At 42.3% G+C, this 24229-nt stretch overlaps 1 protein-coding gene across 1 annotated transcript in view; it reads right to left on the bottom strand.

Annotated features, from left to right (window-relative positions):
- LOC111958680 (protein Aster-A-like) overlaps positions 1-16306 on the bottom strand; it is a 31642-nt gene extending 15336 nt beyond the window's left edge. Inside the window, 7 exon segments of the mRNA XM_070437502.1 lie at positions 545-640; positions 946-1049; positions 1180-1264; positions 2095-2115; positions 4033-4255; positions 12036-13144; positions 16144-16306. Of these exon segments, the coding sequence (XP_070293603.1) occupies positions 545-640; positions 946-1049; positions 1180-1264; positions 2095-2115; positions 4033-4255; positions 12036-12508 (1002 nt within the window). The 5' untranslated portion in view covers positions 12509-13144; positions 16144-16306.
- Between the last annotated feature and the right edge of the window lie 7923 nt (positions 16307-24229).

Below are 24229 nucleotides of genomic sequence, written 5' to 3'. Positions count from 1 at the left end.
GACAGTTAACTATCCACATGTGCAACGCCTGCAGAACACAACTGCATAGTTAGCTGTCAATCAAGCTAGCTGTCAGAGGATGATCGGTATTATCTGATTGGACGTCTCACATTTAAAATAAAACAGTGTTGAACAATTACATTTATATTGGATCAGTGTGTCGAGAAATCTCTCATTTCATTGGATCAGTGTGTGTGTGTGGGGCGAGAACGTTATTGTATTGGTCAATGAGTGAGTGCAGCGTGAAAACCCCGAGTCCGAACGTAGCTAGCCATTTCACCACTGCGGACGCACGGCACGGGTAAAGTCAGCAACAGTAAGCGCTGCAGTGGTATCCTTTCAAAATAAACCTCCCGCGACGTCGCCCCCCCAGTTGACAATCACTGATCTAAACAATATATATACACACATACTGTCTACAACAATCTATAATACAAGTTATTTTCCTTTACATGTCATTGATACACCTGTTACCTACTGTTCTTCCACTACTCTGAACCGTCATAGTAGGCTGTGTGACTGAATATCGAGGCGCTTGGCTCACCTTGTCGTGGTCGGTGCTGATCTGAATGGCGTTGGGGATGACCTTTGCAGTCTTCTCCTTGGTCAGGGTGGTCACATCTTTCAGCAGGATTGTGATCTGAACAGAACAGGAGGGTTAGTGTTTGTGTGTGTGTGTGGGGGGGTTGTTTTATCCTTGTGGGGACCTAAAATCCCCCAAAGTCTCCACAAGTCCCCACAATCCCCCAAAGTCCCCACAAACATTTCCCACATCCCCATGAGGATGAAGGCTATTTAAAGCTCATATGTTAGGTTTAGGGTTGCAATTAGGGTAAGGAGGTAGGTTTAAGGTTTGGGTTTAGAAAAATAGTATTTTTATTGGGACTCAAATTTAGCTCCCTACGAAGATAGAACAAAACGTGTGTGTGCGTGTCTATAACTTACAGTGGTTTCCCAGCGGAAGATATTGCTATAGAAGCAGAGCCAGTTCTCTGACAGATATAGTCTCCCCTGGAGTAGGATGTCTTTCTGCAGTGCACATGAGTAGTCTGGGGAGGAGAGGAAAATGAGGTTGGAGGAGAGACATCAGGCTGACAAAGCAACAGTGTCGGCCCTTCACTTCCACATTATCAGCACAGAGATGCAATCTCGCACACAAAGTACGTGTGTGTCACTCACCCACAATGAGGCGTTCCGTGTCTGGCAGCTTCTTGAAGAGTTTACGGAAATCCTCATTGCGCTGTTTATAAGTGGGACTGAGAACCTGAGAGAGAAAGATTACTTTGTTGCTGTTCTATGCTTTATCAAATATAATCTTGCAGAACCAGTCGTGTCTATGAATATTGTGTATACATTGTTACTGTCCAAATACTTTTGGAACTCAGTGTGTTGTTTTGGCTCTGTACTCCAGCACTTTGGATTTGGAATGATACAATGACTGAGGTTAAAACGTAGACTGTCAGCTTTCATTTGAGGGTATTTTCATTCATATCGGGTGAACCTAAAATAAATAATGTTGTACATAGTCCCCCCTTATTTTAGGGAACCAAAAGTATTTGGACAAATTCACTAATAGGTGTATTAAAGTAGTCAAAAGTGCAGTATTGGTTCCCATATTCCTAGCACGCAATAACTACATCAAGCTTGTGACTCACAACAAGACTGCTGACAATCTGCACTTTAACCTCCTAGTCAGTCATTGTATCATTTCTAAATTATATGAGCCAAAACACCAAAAAATTAGTCACTGTCCAAATACCTTTGGACCCCACTGTACATCTGCCATGTGAGATTACATCAGATACAATGTCCCTGAGGTAAAAGCGACAGGCTGAGAAGGTAAATGAAGAGAACACTAAGATGAATGAACAGTTAAATCAGCTAATGTTCAAAGCTTAGTGAAATGGTTAAATGAGGGGGGTGGCAATTTAACAGAAACCGTTTTCGGCATTGATCGGTGCCATTTCACTGTAAAGTGCTATTTCATACTGTACTGTGCACTCCCAACCATGAAACACTGTAGCTACCGTCAGCAGAATAAAGTGCACCGGAGTGTGAGCCCCTAATGAACAGATCCTTAAAGTGTATACTTACATTGTACCAGCTCTGCATTTTCTGCAAGGGAAAGAAAGAACAGCACACAATCAGTGATGAACAGCATCCAAAAGGCTCCTCCATCCTTAAACAGTAAATGTAGAGTCTTATCTATTTTGACATTCATGTAGTTGGGGAATAGGTTAAAATGGGACGCCGTGGAAAAACTGCCATTAGGCCTGTATGGCGTTCCTTGATGTTCTGGTCATTTATCAAGCTTGCTGTGTGTTTCTATCATCTCTGACTTTTATGTGTGTAAAAGGTCTAATGCAGCCATTTTTATCTTAATATTAAATCATTTCTGTGTAAAAATGAAGTATCTTACTGTGATTAAAAACAATCAAAATGGTCAAAAAATAAACAAAATTGCTTCTTAGCAAAGAGTAATTCCTTAAGCAAGATTTTTGCTAAGACGCTCTGGGAGTGGGGAGGGAAAAACTGAAAACTAGCTGTTATTGTTAGAGAGGTTTGGAACTCCATCCCACCAAAACAGGTTGAAATGCCAGATGGTCTTTTCAAACAGCTCTTACACTAAAATGACATTATCATCATTTTCTACATTTCACTATATTTTTTCCAAAACTCATGTTTTTGACTGCACTGGGCCTTTAACGTTGGGCTTGTAGCCCATGATTCATGCATTGACAATCTGCCCACAGTCAATCTATTCCAATTCCATTTAACACTGGCCGTGTCCAAAATCCAGCTTGTCTACTACTTAAGGCTTCCCAGCCGAAACAGTTCGCAAGAGTTCCTGCATAATTTATGACAACATTTTGTGACGTTTTTGTTAGTTTTGGAATTTGAGAGTTATTTTTCGGGGGACTTCGGCTGGTCGGGCACACAAAAAAAAAAAATCTGGAGGCAAGGCGAAGTTCGGAGCCGAAGTCTACACCCCTTCGCCGGTGATTGGTCAACAGTAGGGATTCTTCAATAAAGTCTCTATCATTCAATGACATTTGGTTCATTTTTTCATTAAGAAATACTGCACCAAACATTTTTGTTAGATGTCAAAGTGTGCGACAGATCTCCTCTGCAAAAAGGTACAAATTAATGACAGATTTCTTGAGTTATTTTAGATTAATTCTGACTATTTTGAGGAAGTTTATACTGGCTATGGTGCGTCAAAATGGACAAACAGTACTATCGCTGCTTTTTCTAGTTTTTCCAGCTAAGGTCTTTCAAGGGAGTGTGCAAGCACCCTCGTTCGGTTAGACGAGTTCAGCTAGGCGCCAGGCGAAATGAAGCATGCTGACGCCATTACTTAGGCACCATACTGTCTACTAATCGTAGCCTTTACTATTTAGAACGTACTGTTTCGTGAAAACAAAATGCAGTAAGCAACAAATATCAGCATACTAGGCATCCTACGGAGAATGTATCATCAAATGGCAATTGCTTTTACTCCCTTCATTCATTCATTCAATTTTGGTACAGCGCGTCCCATCAGCTGTTGTCAGACACACTTGGGTCTCGAAAGACTATTCTCTTCCTCACATGTTCAGCGAATTCTATTTGATTAAATGCGGAAATTAGTATGACATCCTGACATTTAAAGCACCACATTTCACATACTATTAAAAAAGTTCATTTTTTCACCTACCCAAAATGGCTACTATTTACAACACAAGTATGGGTATTCTCACACGGCCAAAGACTACTGACTGCGTGGCTGTATCCCTGTGTTGTCATGTGTGTCCTTATCTCTACATTAAGCAGGGCTGTGTACAGCAGGGCACATCGTTGTGGAACGTTCAGATAGAAATATAGTATAGAAATACACAAATGCCTCTCTGACATGTAGACAAAGGAATCACATCAGCTCTATTCATGACATTTATATCTGCAACGCTCCACCTCCTTTTCCTACAGAATATGGCCCCGGTATATTGTTGACATAACAAAATGAGAGAGTGGCATGAGACGGTGAACCCTTACCTTGGCATTGCGGCTGAAATGGCGCGAGGCGATTGGGTAAGCGGAGGCGCCGGCGGAGGAAGAGAGTAGTGGGCTGTCCGAACCCCTCCTTTCCCCACTGCGCTCCCCCGGGCCACCCTCCGCGTCGCTGGTCCTGCTTCCACCCCCACCACTACCCCCCAGCACCCGGCGGCGCAGAGAGGGGGAGCTGCCAGGGGTGCTGCGCGGAGAGTTACTGGCAGTACTGAAGAGAGATAGAAGAGGAGAGATTAGTGGTAGGCTAAGGGAAAGAGTAGACATTCATATTCATGTCATCCTCAAGATTTCACAGTGGCCAAAGATGTAAGTAGTTAAGCCCATCTGGCCATGCTGGAAAGGATGGAAGTACTGTGCTTCTGTATTTAGCTAAAAACACACTAAAATCACCAACCACTAACCTTTCAACTGATTGGTGGCGATTAGAGCGGTCAGACACTGTCCATTCCTATATAGCCTAGATATCCTACCTGTGGCAGTGCAGTGGTATGAACCTTGTGGCTCCTTCCTCTACCATCAACATAAATGAAAAAAAAGCACTGCTTGGTAATAGTACAGTAGGTGGGGGCTGTTTCTCAATTGATCTTATTTCCAAGGCACTGGAGCAAGAATGAATACGCCTACATGAGAAACACATTAGGGCAGAAAATATTCAATGGAGGTTTTTATTTAGAGCACTTTTATCAAGTTAGCATGGTTGTGTAAGCATACTACACACCTGTTGTCTTCCTTCTAGTGAAAGCAGACATTCTGAACTCAAAGACAAGGTCAAACCTATATTGCTGTCATAATATGTGCATCTCATGTTCAGAGTTCAGGTCATGGTCCCGTAAAAATGGCTATATTGATGCCATCATAAAAGTTGCCATGGTTGCAGACTTGCGCTTCATTTGCAGTTCGGTGAAAACTAACAACCACCTTCTGTTTTGACTCTCAGAATCATATTGTACTAACGAGCTATTAACACACAAAAACAAACAGTCTACTTGTGTGAGCTCATTTGATCATTTTGTTAAACTCAAACAATAACTCATAGCCCACACACAGACACTGAGTAATCACTCCACTGTATACAGCCACACGCATTTATACACTACTACCAACCTCTAGATCAAATTGGTCACCCCTTCTTTTTCATCTGTTTCTCTCTCTCTCTCTCTTCCGGCACCTTCTGTTTCTCTTTTCTTTTCTCAGTGTTCCCCTCGTCTTTCCCCCCCAGTGTTTTTTCTATCCATAGCCTCAGTTCAGTCAGCTTCCCGTTCTCCCTTCCCTTTCCTCGGCCCTGTCCTCCAACTCTTCTCTCATTACTGACAAAATGCATTGAAACCACACTGGTCCAATTGCCGGTTGTCGTGGTGACCAGAGGGGGTGGGGGGCGACTAGGGGTTAATATCAGAATTATCGCTAAGGTAACAACCTCCTTGTGAAGAAAAAACCCAAGAGTAGCTGTGATTCTGAATAATGAAATCATAGGAATGAGCCAACACTTGAGGCGATGCCTGCTGCCAGATTTGTGCATTCAGAAATGATCTCAAAGCACTTTATCCATGTACAGTACAGTTTCCCCAAACTCAGTCCTGGGTGAACATTTTGGTTTTTGCCCTAGCACTACACAGCTGATTCAAATAACCTCATCATCAAGCGTTGATTATTTGAATCAGCTGTGTAGTGTTGGGGGGAGGGGGGGGCAAGACCAAGTTTGGGAAATCCTGCAGTACAGTACAGGTGGGTGAGGATTCAGTGACATCATTGCAACTAAATTGTGTGCAGAGTCGAAGTACAGTAGGGCTAATTATATCCGCATACAGGCCTACCCACCTACACTAATTGGCTTGTTGTTGTGTTCAGTCTGGGACAGTGTCCCATAGAGATCCTATTCAATTACTAGAGGAGATATGTAATTGAACACAAAGTTCCAGAATGGAAAATGGCAGCCATATTGGTCAGGGAGAATTCCAAACCAGTCTAATTGGAATTAATGGCAGTAGAGGCATAATCCTAATTTTCCTTATGCAGGAAAATAAAAAGGTACGTGATATCAGAAAGTGAGAATTATTCTCAATCTAAAATATTGTCATATAATTATCGTTTATAAAGGTTTTATGCACATTTTTGGTATAAATAGCCTCTAATATATATACAAACAGACCATAAATGTAGAAATGTGTTTTCCTGGGAAGCTGAGAGTGCTATTATATGATACAATATCCGTAGGCCTACTTGTTACATTTACAACTTGTCTAAATCCTATCATCAACTGATTTCAGACCGTGTATGGCTGTGGATTGATTGCATTGTGTGAATGGGATGTTACAATATTGGCAGTTGACTTGACAAATGAACGGAATCATTCCCCTAAAAAAGGCTGACTGGCTGGCTAGCTAACATACAGTGCAGATCAGTTCTTCAAATTCCTTATTTTAAATAATATCTTATCACAGAAATGGCAAGCCATGGTTGACCCAACTCCCTGACCAAAATGGTTTAAGTGTATCCTATCATAAGAAGGTTCATGTCCTTTCTAGTATTCTAATTCTATGGGGTGTGACCCTTCAAAATGTCACTGGTGTGACCAAAACGGACAGTATCGTGCTCGTGTCAATCTGTCAGTGAGTTTACAAACTAAATCACACATCATGCAATGTAGAGATGCAAACGACTGTCAAATGGAACTACCACAATATTGCATATATATTTTGTTTAGAGCTGTTTTTAGAAAATGACTTTCATCCTAGCACAGCCTACTGTAAATGACAGTCAGGCGCAAAATCAACGCTCCCACCATTCATAGCGCCTGTCAGACAACAGAATGTAAACAACGACATGGTTAGAATGTAACTCCGTGAAATCGCACTGTCTAGGGAAGTATGAGTTATACAAGCACAATAACAGATGCTGTCAGAAATTAGCCAAATTAGGTCGCTGATTTCAGACTGCTAAAGACGCACAAGTACAGCAGACACGGGTGCCCGAAATGGCCATTCGAATCAAACGACGTTCATTTCCTTTCTACCAGCCCATCTTTCAATAGGCAATCACTGACCCTCCCAGTTTCCCAGCCACATGGATACGAGTGTAGCCTATACCTTTATGAAATGCATTTAAATACGAGGACAAACAGGCGAAATATTTCCATTTGGAGGGCAGACGTAAATAACGCATTACGTAAATAATAATTTTGCCACTTACTCAAACATGTCATGAGGTGTTTTAAATTTGGACGTGATGTCCACACGCTGCTTCATAGTGTCTGTATCACCAGGACACCGGTCCTGTGTGCACTGCGCCGAGCCAGCCGACGCTACACTGTCCATCCCGATGTCTGTTTTGTCGGATATAAAAACGCACAGGGGTCCCCGAATAGAAACGAGCACTTCATGTGCGACCTGTTTCACTTCCCCATCACCAACATCCTTCCCTCGCATCCAGGCAGGTAGCGCGACCTCAACCAGTCTCCTATTCCGTGTCTGGGCAAACTAGCGTTGACAAGCTGCGCCCATAAATAATCCGTACTGAACACACAGGCAGCAGAGAGAGGGGGGAGGTGGAGGCACAAGAGAGGCCATGCACGGATGTACAGTAGCAGTGCACTCTTAGGAAGAAAAAAAATAACTAGGTGCCATCTAGAACCTAAAAGGGTTCTTCAGAGAACCCTTTTAGGTAGAACCCTTCCCACAGAGGATTCTACACTGAACCCAAAACGTGGACAGCCAAAGAACCATTTTGGAACCCTTTTTTTTTTCTAAGAGTGTAGCGTTGAACTGGGAGATTCAAATAAAATAGGTTTTTAGAGGACTTGAGTTATTTTAAAATCAATAAGCAATAAGGACAGTACTGGGAAAGGTTATGGAAGACTAAATGCAAACATGAATTAGGGCCAGTTGTAGACAGATTATATATAGGCCTAACATGGTGTAATAAAATATCACAGCCGTTTGCTAACATGGTTTATCACGATGACTGTAATTATCCAGTACTAAACAGTGCTGCCCGCAGTGTCCACCTGACCGAAGCCCACCCAGTCGTTCAACCCACAATCGCTCTGTCCATCTCTGGATTAGAGACCCACTGTGTAGGATACATCATAATCCATGCTGTGCAGATCCCCCCCTCTCTTGCTCGCTCCCTCCCTCTCTATGTAATCTGCTTTTCTGAGGTACAGGAGTGCCTACTGTAATCTCTTCCATTCATAGGGCAGGCGGGGATGATGAAGGTAGCAAGAGAAAGAACAAGAACATGCTTAGAGAGAAAAATAAAGAGTGGAGGGGGAAGAATCTGGTCCCCGGCACATTCAACAGGAAGTCACTTATTACCAAAGAGCAGTGGTTGCACAACGTCAGTGGGGAGAGATCAATGTTCTTTGGGCTAATTAGTTGAGTGGTGTTTCAGGCCTGTGCTCAGCACATTTTCAGGTGAGGCCCCGTTCCAAACTCTCTTGCAAAAAAAATGTCTGAGGCAGCTTTCTGCTGAGTGGGAGACCTGAACCAAAACTCAATTAGTCAACGTTCATCCAAACATAAATATGATGAACTGGGGGCGACACCAAACACCTCAAATATAGGCTACAGAGAGACACAATGGACAATTGATCTGCAGTTGTTTTTGTGTGTCGGTGGATTATCAAATGGGATTATGTGGCCAGCAGAGAGGTGAATTGGAGGGGAGGGGGGGGGGGGGGCGCCAATTACTCAATTAGATATCCGTCTGCCAAGCAGGTCAGGCCTAAACAGACAGGGAGGACATGTATCAGCTAGTAGTTTTCCCTTCACCTCAGTTAACTTAACCCCAGCCTGCAAGTAATGTTTGACGACCTGTTCACAAAAAACAGCCCAAGAACATATGCCTAACCTACTTTTTAAAATGTGATGCTTTTAGTTGTTCAGCATCAAGTGTGCATTCAACAGTGGTGGAGCTGGAGAAAATATGAACCCCTCCACCAACCACCATATTACTGTCATCCATCCTCTGTTACCTAACAGATTATGGAGCATTGTTACACGTCATGTTTGTCTTACATTAACACAACCGCCAAAGGAAGTGCAAACTTTAAGATGTTTACTGATTTCATGACTGTGGTGTTGAGACCTGATAGCCAACAGTTCTGTGTTCGGCTATTTACTAGGCCATTTACTAGCCTTATATTGGAAGAGGTTGCCACGCCGTCGCTCAGACTATCGCTACAATTCTGCTACTGCTTAGACAGTTGTGCAGTCAGTGTTGCACAAGTGACTGAGGTTTGATCACCACGGAAAAGTGCTTTTAAACCACTGAGGAATCCAACTTGATCTCTGATAGATAAAACACACAACAAAGCTGTCCCCAACCAACAAAGTGTTGGAGTCAGCCAAAAGGAGCCTATAGACTATGTAGCCTATCTGAGGTTTAAGGTAGAGGTAATATCACCTTAGTAGACTAAGGCTAATATTTATCCTAACTACCAAGTCTCTACAATAGAATGACTGGGAGATGTGGCTACACAGCATCTTGTAGGAACATGCCTCGCATAACATATCTCGCATTTCTCCACGTCAGACTGTTTCGCACACGAGTTGTTGGCCTCTGATTCGAATCAACTGCCGCCCCCACTAAACACCCCAGAGTACTCAACTGTATTAAAACTCATTATTTGCATTGGAATCGATCCATGTTCTTCCAATGCAAATCGTTATTCAGATCCCCATGGAAATCAGCCGTCTGTTGAGACCACCACAGCTGACACGCAGAAGTCATTAGCCTAACCATAACTGAAACGCCTTCATTGGCCTTAATCATCCGTTCCCGTCAGGGTGTGGCTGTCAAATGGTCAATGATTCTCATCTACACTGTGGGTTAATTTCATGCAACAGGACAAAAACAATGGTAACCAAAGACATTAAATGAACTGGCTAGTGTTTTAATGATATAAGAATACTGTGCATCATTGTATTAATGCGTCCAGGCTAAATGGGAATGAGTCCAAATAGTCTCAGGCCTAATCATTTCACGTGTCCTCTCAAACATCAGAGACGGCCGGCTAGTGTTACAAAACACCGGAATGAAACAGAAAATGCCTGGATTTCACAACAACTTGATCAATGAAGTGTTGATGACAAGATGACTTTATCATTCACAGCCATGGCCTTTTCTGTTTTATATATGAATACCACCAGCACTCCCATTTCTCACTGTATTACCTGCCTGATGCTCTGACTGCATCTAGAAAAGGATTCACTCAGAACCTAATGTATTGTCAAACAGTGGTATATCATTTGACAATGGCAACATTCATATAACAACAGGAGTAGGCGATGTGCATAGATCAGTATGAGGTGTGTACTGTAGATAAACAAAGCCCTTGCTTTTAGATGATGCATGTAGCCTAAACAAACAACACTCAGGTGTGTTTGCAGTGAACGGGTGTCGTTCATACTAACAATAGCGGTGCACTGTTTTCATTTAGGCCTGTACACTTGCATTTTATTTTTTCCTATAGTGCACTGTAACATTTCGGGATTCAGTCTTATGAACTCCCAACTGTAAATCCTTAATTTTGTWAACTAGAATCCTTAGTTGCTACATCMATTTTTTAAACTTAWTTTCTGAATGAATGATTCAATGATACATGAAATCATTKATTAAGCATGGAATTAATTACATATAGCCATTGATTCTTGACGATAACTTATGAGCTTAGTTCAACTGGCGTACCACATTTTTTTACTGTAAACAATGTAAAAGCAAAAACKATTATTTTGACAGCATTGATGGTCAGTCCTTATATCCATAGCTCGGTCTATGAATTTGAAAGTGGTTACATTTATCCAGGCCCATCCATTAGCTTTTTACCAAAACAGAGGCGGGGTGGCCGCTTTGTTATTGTTTCAACCACCGTACATAGAAAATACAGGCAGTATCATTAAGGAGCTGTAAAATAATGTCAGAGGTYTATCTAAGTAATATGTTTCATTAAACAAAACAAAAACTGGGTCAATAAAACTGGTTGGTAAATGAACAGGACAAGGGCACAGCTGTTCATATGGAGCGGAGAGAGGAACACCCTCTGCCTGCCTGGATGGCCCTTTAACGGGCCCACCGAGGACACTGCGGGCTATGCAGTACCCCCTCCTATTGGACGGAGGTGACATCATCAGACGAAGCGTGGGCTCCTATTGGCCGGCGGTGATGTCATGCATTCTAAGCAGGATGAGCGGTGCACACAAACCCACCTCCCTGCTCCTTGTGACTGACCAAGCGGAGGTCTCTTTCTCTCTCTCTCTCTCAGCTACAACAGATAGACCTCTCGTTTTCCCTAACATTTMATTTAGCCTACTCTCTTTTCAGCCTCATGCCTTTGTCTTCATATGCTTATTTCTCTCCCTCAATTTTACAATTTATCTAGAATAGAATTTAAAATGCAGGCTTACTTCAATTATGGCGAGGTAGCACCTTTAATATTGTGACATGGGCTAATGGTTTTGTTCTCTGAAATAGTATAAGAGCATGATGAACATGTTCCTCTGCCTGCCTTACCAAATCAAACTGTGATATAACCCAGACTGGAGTTCACCAGGACTTTAACAGCATAATCTGCCCTCTGCGGTTTTAGTGCTTAACCAATAAGCCCTGTCTGCTGTGCCCTTTCCAAATAGTTGGCTTGTGGTGTGCCATTACAGAAAACTCCACTCCAGTCGCTGTCAAACAGTGACATCTTTTATCTGTGACAACATAGTCTCCTCATCTTATCTAATGTAATATCAGTGAAGTATGTAGCCTGTGAATGATCATTTAGCCTAATGCTTAGACATAAAATGSACTAAGTGCCTTAAGTTACAGTTTCCTGATTCAGTACATGGCAAGGCCATGAACCAAAGTCCTGCAGCTAGCAGATAACTGAGCCCATCCCTAGATGGGAGGGCCTTGAGGGGATTCTGAAGTGAGTGCAGGGAACCTGAGGCCTCTGGCTGCCTGCCTGTCCTAGAGAGGAGAGAGATAGAGAGCAGAGCACTGACCTGCAGCTGTCCCAGTCAGACTCCCTGCTGAGCAGACTCCTGAGGGACCAGCGTGAACGCCAGCCGGGAGACGAGCTACGTGACCGGGAGGTACGAGACGACGGGGGTAGCAAGAGGTCCGGGGAAGGGCCCAGGACCGCGTCCACCCCTCTTGCCCCCCCACGTGGAGAAGGGAGAAGTGAGGGGCTTCTTTGAGCAGCGCTCCCCTTCACCCTCCCCTTCTCCTCAGTGCCGTCCCAACAGGGTTTGGGTGACTCCTCTTGTTCTCCATCTCTCCTCTTCTTGATCCGGGCTCTGCTCCGGTGGGGGCGGGAGCACCGGTGGCGGCGGGGAGGCCGGGGGCTGGGAGAGCGAGACCAGGCATCGGTGTCTGAGGACGGGGGGAGGATGTTCAGCGTGGGGATGGGGACGAGCTGTGTCATGGAGCCGCCGCTTTCTGGTCCGGTGGTGGCCAGCACAGACATGGTCATCATTCTCAGAGCTTCTTCAGACCAATTGTTTTACTTCAAAACACCCAGATGAATGATGCTGACACCAAGTTAGGATGTTGAGGAAGTYGGTCAGATCCGATCACAGCTTTTTGGTACGAATCAATTGTGGACTGGTCCTTGACAGCTAGGCTAACATTTGTGAATGTACCTCATGTTTCCAGTGACATCCAGATGGTGCAGTATGAAAGATCCCATTATGGAAGGCAGGTTTTATTCTCCATGGTAATGTAGGGCATGACAGTACTACACTAGGTTACAGCCGTTTAGCTTCACCCGCTAATTTTTGTCAATAATGTTGCAGCCAGGGTGGGGCCCTCATTGAATTTAATACAATGCAGTCTTCTTCTCTAATCTTTTCCAACTCTCCACCKCATGCTCTGTGCGCAGGGCTTTTTTGCATCTTTTTGTCAGTCGTCTGTAGTTTTGTTCCTCACTTCCTCCTCTTCTTCTGCAACTCTCCCTCTGTCCGATGTCCCYGTCTCTCCTTCGATGCGCTTGCTGTACCTTTTACCTTGAGCCAAGTTCACAGGGCGTGCAGTTTCACAATTGGTCTCATCATAGCTACAGTTGAACTTGCAGTGGGAGAGATAACGATCTATGTCCGGCTGTAGCAGGGGGCTGAGGAGAAGAGAGACTGTAGTATTGGCTAACAGTCTAATTCTCTCTTAATAGACAGAAAAAAACTAACATGGTAGAAAATCAGTTTTCTGGACAAAAGATGATCCCAGTTACTTTGATACATGTTGATGTCTATTTCTATTGCTTTTGTGATCTGACCTCAAATGGTATCAGGAAGTACTGCATGACACAGACGGCTTGTGAATTATTGATCATCAGAGAGACASATCGATGGAAGTTATGTATTCCGTGTCCAATATCAGTGGTGTCTGATTGCTTTTGATGAATTGTTTGGTTGGAAATTGCTGTTAAGACAGATTTTTCAGGTTTGCTCCCTTCTGGTATTAAGTCAGTAAAAGTGATTATAGCGCGCACTTGGGAGTCAAATGGAGAGTTTAAGCTATTCAAGCACTTTTTAAAAACAAAAAACATATACAATACGTACAACAATCCTTTATCCCATCTCAAAGATCAGCTCAAACACCCCAACAACACGTCAACATCTCCTCTCCTTCAAATCTCAAGGTCCAGCTCAACCACATTAACATCCCCTCTTTTCATTCTTAAAGCTGCAATATGTAACTTTTTGGGCGACCAGACAAAAATCACATAGAACAGATCTACCGTTTCTTAGACATCCTATGTGTGCTATTTCTGTGCTTCCTGTTTTATTTTCGGTTTTGTACACCAGCTTCAATACAGCTGAAAATACAAAATGTTTGATTATGGGAAAAATATTTCACAGCRGTTTAGATGGTACAATGATTCTATACACTATAAAATCGCTTGTTTATTCACAAACTGAAATGAGGCAACCTGGAAATGGTGGAGCGATTTTAATCGACAAAGCCAAATCAACTATCTCAGCCAGTCAGTCATGGCCAGCACTGATGATGCCGAACATACATTATATTGTCAGACATACAGACATGATAATGTGTGTGTGTGTATATATATTGTCTAGCTGCTTTTGACCAATTCAATGCAGGCACCTGTTAAATTCAAGGCCCAAGCCCTACAGTGTATTTGCTCAACTGTTTGCGCAAGATAAATCTTGGCATGCTCTTGTTTGCTCAGAGTAATCAATGGTAATACTCGTGTGACCCTCTCCATCTTTACTTCACACACAGCCATATCTTGTAAACTAGCAATAAAACACACCAGAGATTCAGGTGGGCATTAAACAATCAACAGCAAGGACACCAAATCCAAATCATGCTTCCGTAGGTGCAATACTAACCTGGCWCCAGTCTTAAAAGGCATGATGACACAAATGCATGGGTAAAATAGGATCATGGCATTGATGACAACAATTCTGTTTAGACAGGGCCAAAAAGTTACTGGGTAACAGTTGGGTTTCTAATATTCACAACTTCAAACGGGTTTCAATACAGTAACGGTATCCAGTCGGTATTCAATACAGTCTGTCTAGTTAGCTAACTAGTATTTGGTCGGTACAATAAAAATATATTAGTATTGTAACTAGTTAGCTCAAATTAGCCTAGCTAACTGGCTTGCCAAGCTTTCAATATCTTCAGAGCCTCTGAGGAAGTTGCCAACAACGTGCTTCTACATCTGATTTGCTTGCTGTTTGGGGGTTTAGGCATCTGCTGATGCAAAAAGGGCTTTGTAAATACATTTGATTGATTGATTGCACAACACAAACTTTAAACGGTTAACCGTTGCATTCAGTCCTACCTCCCATTTGATGAATTTCCCCCATTTCGATTATCTTGCTCGGCTTCGAAGACAAGCCGAGCGACAGTGCGAGGAGYGATATTAAAATCCACTTTTTCACAGGATCCCATTAGCAGCATCCTTTTGAGAAGTAAAACCCTCCACTCCTGCTGCCAACACAGCAGGCAGCTCGCCGACAGAGACCTGACTGACAAGATAGCTAGTTAGCTAACCAAACTTCCTGGCTAAATATACACGTAGCTAGCTACTGGTGGAACATAGAAGCAGTCAGTGTATTGTTTATTCTGACATTTGCCTCGTTGAAGCGAGCTAACGGTTGGCTAGCTAACAACAACAACACCCTTAACTAGTTATACTAACGCCGTCGCAAGCCAGCTAGCTAAGCACCGGGTAACGCGGTTCGTTGTCTGCTGGCTGATGGTCTGACGTTAACTGGCTTGCTAACTGTCTTGTGCTTTTATCTAGTTGGCTTAAACATCGATAATGAGTCTTATATGGGAAACTTTWATGTTTCCCATTTTTGTGTCTAGCACTTAAGTTGTTGGCTAAATAACTTCTGCAAGACAGAAATCGATCGAACCGAAAAGCGGAATCTCAACARAGCCAAACAAAAACTTTGAAGAGGGGGGCATCAACAGTCATATATATTAGTGTATTTCCTGACTACTTCTAAAATGTAACATTATGTTCCGAAGCAACAAAAATATCAAACTGTGGGTTGATGTTTCTCTAAATGCTTTAAAATATTGCTAAATAATAATACATTGTTACATAATACTTTTTAATTATAACCCAAACCTCAAAACTTGTGGTACAGTCTGGTTATAAGAACGCTGGAGGACAAATAACGGGTTCTCATGATGATGGGAAGCACTTTAAGCGAATCAGACGAAGCTATATCCTAGTAGGGCGGGCTTAAAACGGTGAAACGTTATTCAGCCAAAGGTTACTGAATCAACGCCATCTCAACGATCAACACTAGAATACAAATAGCATTGGAAGCGCCCACAACAATCTGTCAATCTGTAATGCCTCTCAATTAATGACTTAATACCATGGGAGCTGTTTAAACCAAGTCCAATAATGCATATAGAAATGTATAGAAGGGCAGGAATAGACTTGTTGCGCCCKCTTGTGATTCAAATATGTGCAGTCACAATAATGTTATGCAAAATGATGGACTTAAAACCACGCTTGAAACTTCACACAAGAAAAGTACAACTAAATACACAAATATTTAAATTACTATGAAACAACCTTGGTATTATGKATTAATATAGGTTTATTAGTCCGGATCTCACCTTTATGAGGTAGGTCACACTGGCCCACCATTGCTGCAACGCTTGCGTGTGTATGCTGCTATCGGCTAGTCTCTCTGAGCTGTAACTGATTAATTTCGGGCGGAGCTGAGAGATACTTTATCCATATAGTCGAATACTTCGCGGCTGCAGGCGCCTGGGCGAAGGACAGGTCACCTTGTTCTGGAAGAAGACTGAAAGCAAGAAGGGGATATTGACAAGGAACAAGAGYATTTGGTTTCACCACTTGGACATTATATCAGAGAGACAACAGACACAATACAGTTACCTATTTTTATACTAATAATAATAATAATAATTAATAATAATAATTTTAGTAGCCGAAAAATATGTATGATATAAAGGTATAATATTTAGGTTACTATGAAAGTGCAATGGTCAACAGATCAATGTTCGTGTATGGCATCTAGACAGGGGCAGAGACATGGACAGTGTTCATGCATGTGACAATATTTATTTACATAAGTAAATTCAATATGCTCTCTCTGCTCACCCTCGTTTCTGTGTAGGCCTATATTGTATAAGTGCATGTGTAACTAGGCTATAACGTGACAAATACGTAATGCTGTCTTAGCCGTTACCTCAAAAACTTGTGATAAAGTTTTTGAAGAAATAGACTGCTTTGTCTACAGTTTGTCTACATCATGATTGATACTTCAGAGACAGGTGGGCTACAGAGCTATATGTAAAATGCATAGAAAGATCAAATCAATAGTCTAATCAATAAATTACGTTGGTATGTTCGTTTGTTACATTTAATRTGATAAATAAACCAAATGAAACAAATCTATCACACTATTATGGTCCATACCTGAATAATGTTGCTGGTAAAAGCTGCTCCTCTCACAGGTGTTTATTAGTTTCACTCAAGCTTCAGTTTATCAGACTATTTCACAAGACAATTTTCCCGGAGAATAGCCAATACTGGTCGCAATTACTTAGCATTTTCAGAATTCACTCTTTGGTTTACATCKTTGCACTTCATGGTAATTACATTCCGTTAGAAACACTTGGACAGCTCCAGTTCCAACGACTCAACGAGAATCTGAGATTATGCCTGCGCCAACCACTTCACGTCACAGAGAGATGTGTTGCTGAACGCTTCCCTTCGCAGATTGGGGAACTAGAAACCCGATCTGGGCTAAAAATAAAAAACACCAGCATGTGTGGTTTGGAATAAAGAGAGGGGAGGTGTGTGTGTCCTATACAGGAGTGGTGAAAGCAACATAACAAATTGATGTCTCCCCCTCCCCCCTCCCCCTCTACATCAACAGGCATCAGTTTCATACACAACTGTAACTGTGTTTATCATGAGTCAATATTTGTTTTAAAGCTTTAAAGTTGTCAACCCTCAAGGCCTAAGTCTACGTGTGTGTGTGTGTGTGTGGCTACATCACATGAGAATGTCCTAGACATCCAGAACATACAAATAAGACCTAGACATTCCCTGACAGAGATTAATTGCATCTCTTGTTATTGCGCATATCAAATTACTGTACATCAGTAGAGCACATTTCATTAACCAGCTGAGATTTCCTCACATAACAAMTACATTTGAAAACATGTGAGGTATACATGTGTACATACAGACAAGGTAAAGAGGTGATGAACGGCATGTTATTRGATCCTTGTAGGCTATCTGCTCCTTGTGTCTTTTTGTCATTATGTTGTCCTTCAGTCATCTGTTTTGTTGACCTTGYCTTCTATTGCAATAGCCTTGTGTTTCCAAGTAATTTGGCATTGAATGAGCTTCAGAATCCTGATAAAAGATATCTGAGGACATCTGATACAKCTTGTTGATGCTGAGTCAACCCTTCCTGTGCATCAGACTGACAGTTGAAAAAAAAGTTWGCTTTGCCAAGGGAGTTATTAGAAATAGAATAGAATACAATAGAATATAATAACTTCATTTTCCATCCCACTTCTGTCACTAATAGGAAAGGCCAACAATGACAAATACATTCATGGATTGTTTGATATTCTGGAACATTATAGAGTTGTGCATCATGTGTGTCCTATAGGCAAACTATACACAGGCACACATTTGAATACACATACGCATGTCTGTATCTTGCCTCATTTGCTTAACAAATTTGATATTATATCACATTTCCTGGTCAGTGATATTAAACTGAATATTTATTTATTTTATTCTCTACATTTAGAGTGTGGACAACATGTTTATCAAAATAATCTTCCTTCATAACCAAACTGTTAATTGGACAATGTGCATTACAACTGCAATTTTATTATTGCCTATAGGGTCCATCTATTCTCAGAGATTAAAACCATAATTGACAGACCATTCAATCAAAACGTTAGGCCACTGAAAGAATCCAAACAAATAACAATGTAATTGATGGATAAAATAAGAATCGTTTGCTCGTTATATACCTCAGAAGGATCAAACCCTTTTTTTCCAATTTTCGCCTAAAATAACATACCCAAATCTAACTGCCTGTAGCTCGGGACCTGAAGCAAGGATATGCAAATTCTTGATACGAYTTGAAAGGGAACAATTTGAAGTTTGTGGGAATGTGAAATTAATTTAGGAGAATATAAAASATTCGATCTGGTAAAAGATAATACCAAGAAAAAAACATGTATTTTTGTACCATCATCTTTGAAATTAATTTAAGCCTCCTGCCCATATCAGATATGTCTATGTCCTGGGAAATGTTTTTGTTACTTACCTTACATCGTGTTAATCACATTAGCCTACCTTAGCGTTAAAACAAAGCTTAAATGGTGCGTGCAAAAAAACAGCACCATATGGTAATCAGTTGGGTAGGATTTGCATTAAAAGGTTTGGATGGCTTGGCTATCATGCAATAGTACAGTCGTGGCCAAAAGTTTTGAGAATGACACAAATATAMATTTTCACAAAGTCTGCTGCCTCAGTTTGTATGATGGTAATTTGCATATACTYCAGAATGTTATGAAGAGTGATCAGATKAATTGCAATTAATTGCAAAGTCCCTCTTTGCCATGCAAATTAACTGAATCCCCCAAAAAACATTTCCACTGCATTTCAGCCCTGCCACAAAAGGACCAGCTGACATCATGTCAGTGATTCTCTCGTTAACACAGGTGTGAGTGTTGACGAGRACAAGGCTGGAGATCASTCTGTTATGCTGATTGAGTTCGAATAACAGACTGGAAGCTTCAAAAGGAGGGTGGTGCTTGGAATCATTGTTCTTCCTCTGTCAGCCATGGTTACCTGCATGGAAACATGTGCCGTCATCATTGCTTTGCATAAAAAGGGCTTCAAAGGGAAGGCTAATGCTGCCAGTAAGATTGCACCTAAATCAACCATTTATTGGATCATCAAGAACTTCAAAGAGAGCGGTTCAATTGTTGTGAAGAAGGCTTCAGGGTGCCCAAGAAAGTCCAGCAAACACCAGGACCGTCTCCTAAAGTTGATTCAGCTGCGGGATCGGGGCACCACCAGTACAGAGCTTGCTCAGGAATGGCAGCAGGCAGGTGTGAGTGCTTCTGCACGCACAGTGAGGTGAAGACTTTTGGAGGATGGCCTGGTGTCAAGAAGGGCAGCAAAGAAGCCCCTTCTCTCCAGGAAAAACATAATGGACAGACTGATATTCTGCAAAAGGTACAGGGATTGGACTGCGAGGACTGGGGGTTGAAGTCATTTCTCTGATGAATCCCTTTCCGATTGTTGGGGCATCCGAAAAAAAGCTGTCCGGATAAGACAAGGTAGCTCTAACACCAGACCTGTGTCAGCCAACAGTAAAGCATCCTGAGACCATTCATGTGTGGGGTGTCTTCTCAGCAAGGGAGTGGGCTCACTCACAATTTGCACAAGAACACAGCCATGAATTAAGAATGGTACCAACACATCCTCTGAGAGCACTTCTCCCAACCATCCAGGAAGTTTGGTGATGAACAATGCCTTTTCCAGCACATTGCCATAAGGCAAAAATGATAACTAGGTGGCTCGGGGAACAAAACATCAATATTTTGGGTCCATGGCCAGGAAACTCCCCAGACCTTAATCTCATTGAGAACTTGTGGTCAATCCCTCAAGAGGCGGTGACAAACAAACCCCACAAATTCTGACAAACTCCAAGCATTGATTATGCAAGAATGGGGCTGCCATCAGTCAGGATTGTTGCCCAGAAGTTAATTGACAGTTAATGGACATTTCAGTTTGTCGTGATGTGTACGCCGAGGAACTTAAAACTTTCCACCTTCTCCACTACTGTCCCGTCGATGTGGATAGGGGCGCTCACTCTGCTGTTTCTGAAGTCCACGATCATCCTGAAGCCCCGATCATACCTCCCATTGGATAATGAATATATCACAGTGAAAAAGAGATGGAGCTTACTGTGGTGGCCGAAGGTAATGGGGATCCTCCCAGTAACAATGTTTTCTATATCTCTTGCTTTTTAAATAATCTCTTTTAATGGTCTTTGTTGTGTATGTGACAAAGTCCTGAAGTTCTCCTTCATTTTTTCAGTCAATCTGACCACGGGCTAGCATACTAGACTCTTTCCCTCTTAGTAAAAATGTCTCATGTAACACACATTTATGTGACAATGGATGAATCCCAAAATACTGTTAAATATCCACATTTCCTTTTCTTACTTCCTCATCCTCACCAATTTAAAAAAAGGCCATAAAACCAGCTACTTAAAATAATTCATTCACCTGAACTTTACATGTGCTCTATAGAATGAAATGAATGTATACAGTAAAAGTACACATGATCTCTGCATAGCACTTCCTCTCCTCCCTAGCCAATCGGCGAGCTGTTGTCGTGGTGTCAGAGATCATGATGTAACGTGCGATCGTGGTGCTGGCAGCTGTGGATGTTTTGGTGTGATCCCACAGCTACACATGAGATCTGAAGGCTGACACGAGGCGCAGGACGCCCGCAAAGCCTTGAGGGCACTCAAACGAAGCTGGCCTCTGAATAAACGAGTGAGAGGCCAGTCTTAACTATCTGCAATGTATCTGTCATACTGTGCAAGTATGTACAGCACCAACAGAGATGTATCATTGTGAATTAAAGGGATGTCCAATGGTACAGTATCTCGCATTCTACTGCCTACTATGCCGGAACACTGTAACTTCCACTTCACCCTCCATCGCTTTACTCCTGAACATTAACTCCAGTCTAGCTTCTTTTGAATTTACAGACCTTTAGACCAAAGGACAAATGTGATGGAGGCTTCTGGGAGTGACTTGATTACGGTGAGTTGTTTTTTGAAATCCTTCTCACATGATTGAAGAGTGGTGATTTTATAGGCTGATTGACCTGGTAGAGTAACTGTAGGGACGCGCTGACTGTTAGATGAATAAGTTGAATTATAGCTTTCTATTCTAAATAAGAACACATTTTACTGGCAATCAAAAGCTTTTTTTGCGTTGATCTAAAGCAGATGTTCGATTCTTGATGTATTTTGTTGTGTGTATCTAAAAGTTAAACACATAGGTGGAGAACTCTGTCAACAAACATGTACCGACTACACTGACTAGGCTAATACCTTCATAGAAACATAATTTGAATGTCTTAGCATAGTGTGTAACACATGCAGTTTACAATGTACTTGATTTACTGTACGAGGTAGTTGCAGCTGGCGTGAGTGGTGATTAGATTGACAGGTGGTGCCGAATAGCCTTAGTGTGTCAACTCAAGAGAGAATGTCATCACGTGATGGATCAACAGTTCTGACAAAGCTCTGATTGCAGATGGTTCCACCTAAGCTACATAGAACGCTTTGGCAGGAACAACCGTGCATCTACATAGATAGATCTCATCTGCAACCATGTTGTTTCAGTTATTTTTCATCGCTTTGGTGCTATTTTCACAACTCTTAATCCAAAACTCCAAGCTGCTCACACGTGTAATGCAGCAAGTCTTTCATTCAAAACCTGTCATTATGCATTCATTTGGATTATAAACATATCTCGCCACACAACCATTGACTCAAGTTTATTGTGAAATGTAATGAGAATTGGTTTAAATCACCAAAACACAACGATATCTTTTCAAATTAGTCGTTGTAATTACTAGTTAATCCAATAGCAAACCACGCAAGATACGTGTTTCAAATCGCAAGATACGTGTTTCAGATCGCCCTTAGAAGTGCTGATTGCATCATAGATAAACTGTCTGTAATCAAATGTAAGAAATTAAATGAAAATAAAACAACGTTTAGCATGCATTCATTTGCATCAAGCCTGTCTTGAGCATTTGGCCATAAATTCTCATTGACAAGTGAATGTCATTGTTCATGCATTGCAGTAAAAATCTTTTGGTAAGGCAAATCCATGCTTGATATTGGTCTGCATTGATGGTGTCACATGCCTCATCCATGGCCAGAAGGGGGGTGGCACGCTCATGGGGTAAGTAATCGTAACCTTCTACCTCCATGCTGAAAATAATTCCTCAATAGGGTTGAGGAAAAGAGAGTATGGGAGCAGGTATAGGGTTACAAATCAAATTGTATTGGTCACATACACATGGTTAACAGATGATAATGCGAGTGTAGCGAAATGCTTGTGCTTCTAGTTCCGACAGTGCAGTAATATCTAACAAGTAATCGAACAATTCCACAACACCTACCTAATACACACAAATATAAGTAAAGGGATGGAATAAGAATATGTACATATAAATATATGGATGAGCGATGACCGAGCAGCATGGGCAAGATGTAATAGATGTGTAGAATATCGTAAACTCAGCAAAAAAAGAAATGTCCTCTCACTGTCAACTGCGTTTATTTTCAGCAAACTTAACATGTGTGAATATTTGTATGAACATAACAAGATTCAACAACTGAGATAAGTTCCACAGACATGTGACTAACATAAATTGAATAATGTGTCCCTGAACAAAGGGGGGTCAAAATGAAAAGTAACAGTCAGTATCTGATGTGGCCACCAGCTGCATTAAGTACTGCAGTGCATCTCCTCCTCATGGACTGCACCAGATTTGCCAGTTCTTGCTGTGAGATGTTACCCCACTCTTCCACCAAGGCACCTGCAAGTTCCCGGACATTTCTGGGGGGAATGGCCCTAGCCCTCACCCTCTGATCCAACAGGTCCCAGACGTGCTCAATGGGATTGAGATCCGGGCTCTTCGCTGGCCATGGCAGAACACTGACATTCCTGTCTTGTAGGAAATCACACACAGAACAAGCAGTATGGCTGGTGGCATTGTCATGCTGGAGGGTCATGTCAGGATGAACCTGCAGGAAGGGTACCACATGAGGGAGGAGGATATCTTCCCTGTAACGCACAGTGTTGAGATTGCCTGCAATGACAACAAGCTCAGTCCGATGATGCTGTGACACACCGCCCCCAGACCATGACGGACCCTCTATCTCCAAATCGATCCCGCTCCAGAGTACAGGCCTCGGTGTAACGCTCATTCCTTCGACAATAAACGCGAATCTGATCATCACCCCTGGTGAGACAAAACCGTGACTCGTCAGTGAAGAACACTTTTTGCTAGTCCTGTCTGCAACGTGGGTTTGTGCCCATAGGTGATGTTGTTGCTGGTGATCTCTGGTGAGGACTTGCCTTACAACAGGCCTACAAGCCCTCAGTCCAGACTCTCTCAGCCTATTGCGGACAGTCTGAGCACTGATGAAGGGATTGTGCGTTCCTGTTGTAACTCGGGCAGTTGTTGTTGCCATCCTGTACCTCTCCCGCAGGTGTGATGTGCGGATGTACCGATCCTGTGCAGGTGTTGTTACACGTGGTCTGCCACTGCGAGGATGATCAGCTGTCCGTCATGTCTCCCTGTAGCGCTGTCTTAGGCATCTCACAGGATTCTGACAAACTCCAAGCATTGATTATGCAAGAATGGGCTGCCATCAGTCAGGATGTTGCCCAGAAGTTAATTGACAGTTAATTGGACCATTTCAGTTTGTCCGTGATGTGTACGCCGAGGAACTTAAAACTTTCCACCTTCTCCACTACTGTCCCGTCGATGTGGATAGGGGGCCGCTCACTCTGCTGTTTCCTGAAGTCCACGATCATCCTGAAGTCCACGATCATACCTCCCATTGGATAATGAATATATCACAGTGGAAAA

The sequence above is a fragment of the Salvelinus sp. IW2-2015 genome, linkage group LG35, assembly GCF_002910315.2.
Source record: "Salvelinus sp. IW2-2015 linkage group LG35, ASM291031v2, whole genome shotgun sequence".
Taxonomy (NCBI): domain Eukaryota; kingdom Metazoa; phylum Chordata; class Actinopteri; order Salmoniformes; family Salmonidae; genus Salvelinus; species Salvelinus sp. IW2-2015.
The sequence above is the reverse complement of the archived record's forward strand: the minus strand, read 5'-3'. Positions and strand labels throughout refer to the sequence as shown.